General features: G+C 38.8%; 1 protein-coding gene across 1 annotated transcript; it reads right to left on the minus strand.

The window, feature by feature from the left end:
- Nucleotides 1–3,310: 3,310 nt before the first annotated feature.
- LOC146608249 (CD48 antigen-like) lies at nucleotides 3,311–10,356 on the minus strand. Its single transcript, XM_085348037.1, has 5 exons — nucleotides 10,302–10,356; nucleotides 8,781–8,933; nucleotides 8,517–8,642; nucleotides 8,251–8,420; nucleotides 3,311–3,412 (listed from the first exon to the last, which is right to left on the minus strand). The coding sequence occupies exons 1-5, from the start codon at nucleotides 10,354–10,356 to the stop codon at nucleotides 3,311–3,313; spliced, it is 606 nt and encodes a 201-aa protein (XP_085204163.1).
- Between the last annotated feature and the right edge of the window lie 313 nt (nucleotides 10,357–10,669).

A 10,669-nucleotide genomic window follows, 5' to 3' on the forward strand; every position in this document is an offset into this window, starting at 1 on the left:
CAACTACTACTGGAGTGGTAGTGAAACTCTGAAAAGTGTGATTCAAACAGGAAATGGAGAATGCTCGCCTTCAACGTAAAAGTTGTACCTATGTGCTACTCCCAATATGTTTCACAAGGTGCAGCTTTTACTCTGAAGGCAAACGTCCTCTGTTTCCAGTTTTAAAGGAACAATTTCACTACAGAGTGTTTGTAGACAAGTCAGCATCTTCCATTCAAACAACGAGGAATCGCAGCAAACTGCAAGGCAAGTTTTACCAACCGTTTAGGGAATAGAGATTTTTCCCTCGGGGCATAGTGCTGACTGGTCGGTGGGTCTATGTGACTTAGGCCTTAATTGTCACTATGACTGTCACACATCCAAAATGGCAAATAGGTTAATGTCATGTGTTTAGTAGTCACATGAATGCAAGACCTCAATATGCAAAGATTGAATTAATGCAAATTTAAAAATAGATATTTCTCCTAAAAACTTCTTTCACTCTCGACATTCACACATGAAGAACAAGCCTACCAACACCGTCTGACGGCTGCTGCTGTTGTATTGTAAAATCAGTGATTGTATAAAGGATTTTTACTAGTTAATGGGTTAAACATAGTTTTGAGAGCTTAAATTCTGGTGAAACTTCTTCAACACATGTGTGCATTATACTGTAAAGATCCTAATTAAAGTAAAACAAGGCTCACAAGGCTTGGGCTGTACTTTCATGCCATTCCAATTTGTACCACTAGACGATGCAGTGGGTCTGTGCAATCTTTCAATCAATCTTTAGGCTAAAAAGAAAAGATAGTATAGAAAAGATAAGATAGAAAAGAGTATAACTACAAAAAGTCCCTGTAAAACACAGGAAAACACCACAGTCTTAAGTTTTTCGAATGGGTTTGAATGGCAGTGGGAAATTCCTGGAAACACGTGAATGCAGAGTAAATCACTCCAAACAGAATCAAATGCAGGTTCACTCGCTTACTGTGACTCAGTGATTTATTATTTTGGACAGTGACAAATTAAATGACTCAGTAAGAAAAGATCCAGCTGTTCCATGCTTTCTCATTCCTGCACCCAAAATAAAAAATTATGTGCAAGACCAATTTGCCACTAAACATGCTCACATAATCTGGATCTTATTATAAACACAAAGCAATTTCCATCAACATAATCTGGATCTTATTATAAACACAAAGCAATTTCCATCAGTGTTAATAAAGCATGATACAAGTTCGTTTTTAAATAATTTCAGCTGGAGATTTGTATTGTTTTATTGTACGTTTAAGTTCTGAAACCAAACTATCCATTAATAAGGAAATAAACCTCCACATCCAGTTGTTGTCGTCTAGCTTTACAGACCGTCCACTAGTAAAAGCTGAACCATCTGAGTGTATGGCGAACTCTGGTGGACAGATAAGGATACTCGCCTGCAGCAGCACAACAATGTAAACAATGATTATATTCATAAATATATTCAATAAAGGACTGAAAATTCATCACATTTTTGCAGATCTTTGAAATTTTACCATCAATTATCTGTAAATGCTGAAGACTGAACGTGGCGACACTGACATGGTATCTGTAGTATATTAAAAAAACAACATATCTACCAAATTCAGCGCACCAAAGTCACCGCCTGTGTGTGTGTGTATGTGTCTTGATGACCACTGGACACACAGACACACACAAAGTAAAATTTTCTGTTCTCTTCTCTCACATTGACCACTTCTGCATGAACACACAGAACATACTGACCAATAGGAAAGTTCCCTTCACCCATTCACTGACTGAGGACAGTTTTATTTGGCGGTGTACTTTGTAAATATCTCATTTCTGTACACTTAACCCCCATTTTGCTGCAAAGGTCACAGTCACTGAGGAGGAACCTCTAGTCTTCAGTTTCTGGCTTCTGTTGTCTCGTCCTCCTGTTTTCACTCCTGTATGGGTGCCTCTTCATCATTTGAAGTCTGTGCAGACTTCTCTGTTAAATGATGAAAAGTGTTTCACTGTAAAGATTCCTCTGACATGTCTAAAATTAAAGTCTGCATCATACATGCCCATATGGAAAAGATATATATAAATCTTATAAAGTTTGTATCTGTCTTGTGTGAAACTTGAATGAAAAGCATACAAGAGTGAAAACAGATATAAGATCCCTTGAAAAATTATATAAATGAAACTTGTATGTTTTGGATACTTCCTAAAACAATGTATGAAAGTAATGAGAAAGTGGCCACTTTCATGAGTAAATCATGTAAGCCTTACTGTATATGATTCACTATATGAAGTAGGCCACAAGTCTTTTATTTTTAATAGTTTTTACTATTTCTTTTCCATATGGGTATCTACTGCAGATCTCAGGATAACTGAGCATTACTAAGCAGGGTAATTTAAATCCATTATAAAACCTGAGGATGAAAGTCTTTAAGGAGTTCAGTTAAACGTTTTAATAGAATAATCTGTTTGATTTTGGAGCCATGTGGGCGCTAAGCTTTGTATTTGCTCTTGTACTTTTAGCATTCCCTTTCAATATGATCAAGTTGTATTCACTAGGATCATTGATGGAGCCTGGATGCATTCCCTGGTCCTCTGCAAGAGTCACTGTTAAATGTTAAAAAAAGACCGTCAACCATCACTCTGCATCTGTCACACCTGTGTCCATCTCACTGAGAGATCGATTAAACGATTAAAACTGACTCAGAATCCATTTGACTTCATCACAGGTCACTCAGGCTGAGCATGTTTCCTCTATGTGATGAAAAAAAATTTACTTTATTGTTATTATTCGACATCTGCCATAGAATTTTTTTAATATAATAACTGTACAAAAGATGTACATTTTTAGGATATTATATGTGTTATTAATAGATTTGATCTTTAAATCTGAGCCGTTTTCAACCAACTTCAGCACAAAACCTCCACCCAATCTCCTCTTTGTCCTCTTTCCTGCTGTCTCTGATGTAATCAGTGTCTCTGTGGTCGGGCCTCGCAGCTCAAACATACAGTAAAATAAAGAATAAGATAAATAATCTCTGTAAGTTGAAATCTTAATAACAAAAAGAAAAAGTATACAAATAAATAAATAAATAAAATGCCATTTTAAAAAACGCAGGCAGAGTAACTGTAATCTTTTTCTGGATTCTTACCTGGATTAGCTTTTATGTGCTTGTGCCAAATAAAGAAGCCAGACAGGGCCACCACAATCAGCAATACAGTAAATACTAGTCGTGTGAACATAACAGCAAAATTTCCTACAACAAAGAAAGAATAAATTAATAACACTGTAAATGTTTACAAGAATGATGCACATGTGTTGGTGTGATAACTAACTGCTTGTGAATGGGATGATGACGTCATCACTGCGTTCACTGCTGACTGGGTTTTCCAGCTGACAGCTGATCGGTTTTCCAAACCACTTTGTATCATCCTAGAAATGTAGAGAATCAAAAGATCAAGGCAAGGCAAGGCAAATTTATTTGTATAGCACAATTCAACAACAAGGTGATTCAAAGTGCTTTACAGAGACATTAGAAACAAAAACAAATAAAAAGCATGATTTAAAATTTATTAAAACAAGCAAACAAACAAACTAACTAAACACACACATTTCACACCTGTTCGCGCGATCTGAACCCTTATCGTAAGAGGAGCTACCAGTCCTTCTGTGGACGAGCTACTTTCTATTTTAAATTCCCTGAATTTAAAATACTCTCTAGACCCAGTCTAGACCCAGCTGGGGAGCTACCCAGAGCTCTAAACCCACTTAACAAACAAACAAACAAACAAAACAGTATATAAAATCAAAACAGATAAAATCAGAACAGTAGATAAAATCAGTAGTTAGTGTAAGTTTTGAAATTTAAGCTTAAAAGTGCGGATTTGGTGCTTTATTCAAATGCAGCTGAGAACAGGTGAGTCTTCAACCTGGATTTAAATAAACTGAGTGTTTCAGCTGATCTGAGGCTTTCTGGGAGTTTGTTCCAGATATAAGGAGCATAAAAGCTGAATGCAGCTTCTCCGTGTCTGGTTCTGACTCTGGGAACTGATAAAAGACCGGATCCAGATGACCTGAGGGATCTGGAAGGTTCATACTGGGTTAGGAGGTCACTGATGTATTTTGGTCCTAAACCATTCAGAGCTTTATAGGCCAGCATCAGAACTTTAAAGTCTATCCTCTGACGGACAGGCAGCCAGTGTAAAGACCTCAGAGCTGGACTGATGTGGTCCACTTTTTTGGTCTTAGTGAGGACTCGAGCAGCAGAGTTCTGAATGAGCTGTAGTTGTCTGACTGATTTTTTTAGGTAGACCTGTAAAGATGCTGTTACAGTAATCAAGCCTCCTAAAGATGAATGCATGGACTAGTTTTTCCAGGTCCTGTTGAGACATCAGATCTTTTATCCTTGAAATATTCTTGAGGTGATAGTAAGCTGACTTTGTTATTGTCTTAATGTGTTTTTCTAAGTTTAGGTCTACATCCATCACTACACCCAAATTTCTCGCCTGGTTTGTGGTTTTTAGGTGTATAGATTGAAGTTCTCTGGTGACCTGTAATCGTTTTTCTTTGGCGCCAAAGACTATTACTTCAGTTTTGTTTTTGTTTAGTTGGAGAAAATTGTGGCACAACCAGTCATTAATTTCCTCAATGCATTTACCAAGAGCCTGTACAGGGCCTTGGTCTCCTGGTGACATTGTGATATATATTTGTGTGTCATCTGCATAGCTGTGGTAGTTTATTTTGTTGTTCTTTATAATCTGTGCCAGTGGGAGCATGTAGATGTTAAACAGAGGGGGTCCCAAGATGGAACCTTGGGGAACTCCACATGTGATACTTGTTCTGCTCAGATGTGAAGTTACCTATTGATACAAAGTATTTCCTTTTTTCTAAGTATGTTTTGAACCAGTTTAGTACAGTTCCTGAAAGACCTGTCCAGTTCTCCAGTCGTTTGAGTAATATGTTGTGGTCAACTGTATCAAATGCTGCACTGAGATCCAGCAAAACCAAGACTGACATTTTTCCACTGTCTGTATTCAGACATATGTCATTGAACACTTTGGTCAGAGCGGTTTCAGTGCTGTGGTTCTGTCTAAAACCTGACTGGAAAGCATCGTAGCAGTTATTCTGTTTTAAGAAGTAACTGAGCTGTTGAGAAACTGCTTTTTCAATGATCTTACTTAAAAATGGGAGATTTGAGATCGGCCTGTAGTTTTTCATTTGTGTCTTGTCAAGATTGTCCTTTTTCAGTATAGGTTTGATTACAGCAGTTTTTAGTGGTTCTGGAAACACACCTGACATTAAGGAAAAGTTGACGATCTGTAACAGGTCTGACTCCAAAGTCTTTGAGACCTTTTTGAAAAAACTTGTTGGCAGGACATCTAAACAGCAAGAGGAGGAGTTCAGTTGACCTAAGATGTCCTCCAGGTCTTTGCTGTTAATCGGGTGAAACTGTTTGATGGTGTTTAAACAGTTTTTCGGTGGACACAGTACATATCCTGGATCTGCTGTTGATGTACCAATTGCTTGTCTAATCTTTTGGATTTTTCTGTGAAGAATTTGGCAAAGTCATTGCAGGCCATGGTTGAATGAAGTTCAGCTGCCACTGGCACAGGAGGGTTTGTTAGCCTGTCAACTGTAGAAAATAAGACCCGAGCATTATGGCTGTTTTTAGTGATGATGTCAGAGAAGTAGGACCTTCTTGCACTCCTCAGTTGTAAATTATAATTGTGAAGTTTCTCTTTATAGATGTCATAGTGAACCTGGAGGTTTGTTTTTCTCCATCTGCGCTCAGCTTTCCTACACTCTCTTTTTTCATTTTTCACTAGTGTGGAGTTTCTCCATGGAGACTTTTTCCTTCCAGAGATAACCTTCACCTTAATGGGGGCAATAGTGTCCATTACATTTAACATTTTTGCATTAAAACTATTGACGAGCTCATTGACTGAACCTTTGGACAGGTCAGGTGTTAATGGGAAGACCTGGTTAAAGATCTCACTACTGTCTTCAGTTATACACCGTTTTGTGATCACTGCTGTTGATGTATTTGTGTGGGCTGAGATTTTACTTTCAAAGAAAACACAGTAATGATCAGACAGGCCCACATCAGACACAGTAATGTTTGAAATGCTCAGGCTCTTGGAGATCAGTAGGTCGAGAGTGTGTCCTCTATTATGTATGGCCTCTGTTACATGCTGAGTCAGCCCAAAATTGCCCAGAGTGTTACTCAGGTCTTTAGTCCCTTTGTCCTGAGGGTTGTCCACATGGATGTTAAAATCCCCAGCAATAATTACACAGTCAAAATCAACACAGATCACAGACAGCAGTTCACTGAGGTCATTAAAAAAGTCTGTGCAGTATTTGGGAGGCCTGTAAACATTAAGAAACACAACTTTGGATGGGGCCTTCAGCTGTAAAGCCACATATTCAAAAGACTGAAAACTTCCAGGAGATAGCTGCTTACATTGAAATGATTCATTAAATAAGACAGCAACCCCCCCTCCTCTCCTGCTCGCCCTGACCTCACTGATAAAACTGTAGTTAGGAGGGGTCGTCTCGATGAGAACAGCTCCACTGTTACTTTGGTCCAACCAAGTTTCAGTTAAAAACATAAAATCAAGGCTGTGCTCAGTGATTAAATCATTAATTAAAAATGTTTTCCCAGCTAAAGATCTAACGTTTAATAAAGCCAACTTAAGTGTTTTAGAGGCATTACTTGTCCCCTCGTGTTTGGGAGCAGTCTGTGGTACACAAGGTATGTTTACTATATTTAAAGATCTTTTAGAGTGCAGCTCTCTGTGTTTTGACCAGGCCACATGTCTCCTTCTGTCACCTAAAAGTACAGAAATTTTAAAACCTTCTAGTAAACAGGGTCCCAGCTTCTCCTGGGAAAAGTCACCACTGCCATAATCCTCGCAGCCCGGACCCTCCACACATCACACATCAGACTGCGGAGACAAAGCATGAAGGTGGTAAGGAGGAACTAAGGGGGGCGAGGCTGGGCAATGTGACTTCGATTGCTCTGTTGAGGGTGGGGCTCGGTGGCAAACCTTTGGCTGCTTTGGTGGGGGGTTTATGGGGGACAAAGAGGGATTGGGCCGGGGGGTAGATCTGAGCCCAGCATTGACCCGCTCCATCATCTCTTCAGTGAATTTCAGGTGTGGGGAGGAGGGAGAAAGGGAGGGGGATGAGGGTGATGGGGGTGATGGCCTGTCAGGGGTTTGGGGGACTGGGGAAGATCCTGGTCCTGGTCGTTGGTGTTGTTGAGAGAGTTGGAGGCAAATAGGGACCCCTCTTCTTGCCTCTTCTTGCCTCAGATGTCTCTCCTTTCTGAGGCTCTTCCCGGGTGGGGGCAGATGGAGCTCCTCCTCAAGGTTTCTGCTGGGCTTTGTCTGTTCTTGGAGTACTGTTTGTTCCTCTTTATGAGATAACTCCTCGTTTATCTCAGCCTTGGCACCAAGCACAGATGGATGACGTATGGAATAAAACAAGTTGGAGGTGAACAGTTTCACCCCTGACTTGTTAAAATTAAATCCATTTGCTTTAAACAGATGCCTGCGTTCCCAAAAAATATTAAAGTTGTTGATAAAATGCACTGAGTGGTCAGCACATGCTGATATAAGCCATTTATTCAGTGTAAACAGCCTGCTGAATCTCTCGTCTCCTCCTCTGACCGGCGGTACAGGCCCACTGATGAATACAGCTGCATTCAGAGAGTTTACAATGTTTAATAATCCAATAAAGTCCCGTTTCAGAACCTCCGACTGTTGTTTGGACACATCGTTTGACCCTGTATGCAGAACAATGTTTGTCACAGTTGGATATTCATCTGCAATTTGAGGAATTCTCTCCTTCAGGATGTTGACCATATCGTTAGGAAAGCAGAGGACTTTAGTGTTCTTACCGCACATGCTTTGTACATCCTTTACAGCAGAGTCACCCACAACTGAAATTTAACAGAATTTTCGGGAAATATAAAATAAAAGTGCATGAGACCATTTCCATCTATTACTGTTACGTGCTTGTTGTGAGGTGTAATAATGTACTGTATGTTTAAAACAGCATCACTCTACTGGGGCAGCTCTTATTCCCTGTTTATCCAAGCTAAAACTAGCTTTAGATTGGCTGCCCCTCACCTGTTCAACTTCTTGTTAATGCATTTATCTGACATGGCTTACATGGCTAATCAGGTAAATGACAGCAAATTGATACATTTAAGTAGACAAAAAATGAGCAGCTGACTTGTTATGTGAACAATCAGATCCTGTTTGTACCTTTGCTATGCTGAGCTGATTGCTTGAAGACTGAACTCTTTGCTTGGCACTTATCACCCAGGAATAGATGACTGGTTCGACGCCTGTGATGGCTTGGGCTTCACAGGTGAGAGTACAGATGGTCATCTCAGGGTTGCATGATTTGGAGACAGTGGGTTTGGGGACAGCAGCTGATAATTAAAAGCAGCAAACAAACAAGCTAATTATTTAAAATATGGTGGAAAAAATGATTCAAAGCGAACTTCAGTCTGAATTCGTCCACTTACAGATAACAGTGATTTCAGTCGGGTTCATGACTTTGTTGTTGATCTCTGCTGTGTAGATGCCGCTGTCCTTTACAGTCAGGTTTGAGATGGTCAGAGCTCCAGTGTTGAAATCAAGCTTACACCGACCTAAGAACATGACCATAGTAGCATGATGTGTTTCAATAGATTATTAGGTAGTTTCACAATTTTTTTGTCTGAAGATGGCAGCATGAAAACATATCATATAGTCTGTGTATACACAGAGTTGTTTGCTGTTAAATGTACCTTTAAACTCCCGGTATGCAAATGTTTCCTTGCCGTACCACTCCACAGCGATGTCCGGGCTGTGTTTCCACATGATGCTGGTGATGAGATTAGACATGGAGCCTGGTGATAGGACAGCTTCGTCTCCCAGTTTCTTGTAGGTGGCCCCATTGACTGCAAAATAAAAACATGACTTTCTCTTGTTTTTAAGCATTTGCAGCAAAATGTACAATATCACAAATATCACAGGTTAGCATAACTAGCAATGAAGCTACAATATGTAACCAAGTACCAGTGAAAGATACTATTTTGATTATTGCTGATGGTTCATCAATTTATGACCTTATAAATATGACTTTATACTTTGCAGTGTTCATTGGTTAACTAGCTATAGTTAAAAATGTGCCTTTGAAAATACAAATTAATGATTCCAGCTTTTCCAAATATATATAAAAACAGTTCAGGCCCATTTGGGGGCTCCTCAAGCTGAACTCAGAAGGACATTAGCTGTCAGTGTCCACAAGAGCCAGGATATCTTCTGTTTTGCCCACCTTCACCGATGATGACTTCACATTATAAATAGAACTTTTAATTGACATTAATTAATTAATTCACTTTAAACATGGCTTGAACAGAATGACTGACACTACACTGAGATGACAGACTACCAGTCTTTTCTCCCCTCTGTGAAGAGAGAACCTGTGAACCTGATTCTGCGCATTAAAGGGAGAATTTGTACGAATTAGAAAATCTTAATGTAAATGCAGCTCTTGTCCAAATGTGGCAGTGCAGTTTCTTATGTCTGTTACTTCAACTGCTGAAAGTAAAATGGACTACCATCATGTGGTTAAGAGACTGAAAAAAAGGTAAAAGAAACGACGCTGTGCATGCTTCCCCTCTTATCTGCTTTACCAAAAACAGTTATTTAGCTTACTTAGTTACTTTTGAGACTTTGCCTCAGGTTTGATAACTAAAGTGTTCATCCTAAAACTGGTATATTATACTGAAAATTGACTTTTATTACTCACTCTGAATCATTCTTAAATACTACTACTACTACTATTTAAATAACTAGGCTGCTTTCAAAGGTAACCTTCAAATATGAACTCTGTTGAACCGTGGCTTGTAAAAATGAAAAGGATTGAATGTGTTTGCAAGCAGTTTGCAAGCGCTTCACTATTAACACCTAACATACTTTATTGGAGGGTGACTGAAAAATTCCACCGCTCTATCTTTCAAGTTGTTAGAGTGAAAATATACCTTTAGTTGGTTTTATTTTTGGCTCACTTCTTGTTTTCAGTAATTTATGGGGCAACCTGATATCTTTTAAAATGCAAAGAATTCAAATTTTATGAACATTTAAAATAGCTGCAGTCATACGTGATACATAGTGTGTTTAAACATCGTTATTAATTATGTGAAGTAAGTTCTGTAAACCTTCACATATAACACTATAGGTTATATGTGTGCAAAATAGACATCTTTAGGTTGAGGCTATATTGATTACGTGTCCATACAAAAATACAAAACTCCCCAACTCACCTGAGATGACTCCTATTGCGATGGTCAGAATCATGAGTCCCACAGACAGAAACATCCTGTCAAAAGAGTCAAAAATAAGATGGAAAAACAGCAAATAACCAGCTGATTATATATGGAAAACAGCAAATAACCAGCTGATTATATATGTGTGTGTGTGTGTGTATATATATATATATATATATATATATATATATATATATATATATATATATATATAATCACAGGAATAGGGGGAAACAGAGAGAAAACTGCAACAAGCATAGACTGACAAACTGAAAACGAGAAGAGGATTTATAAGGTGGCTCCTCTGCAGAGGGCGGCTCGATGAGCTATCTACTGAAATATAGTTTGGTTGTACTTTTACATAT

This window comes from Diplotaxodon limnothrissa, linkage group LG23, assembly GCF_057381915.1.
Source record: "Diplotaxodon limnothrissa isolate DT_005_m linkage group LG23, D_limnothrissa_male_GT1.1, whole genome shotgun sequence".
Lineage (NCBI taxonomy): Eukaryota > Metazoa > Chordata > Actinopteri > Cichliformes > Cichlidae > Diplotaxodon > Diplotaxodon limnothrissa.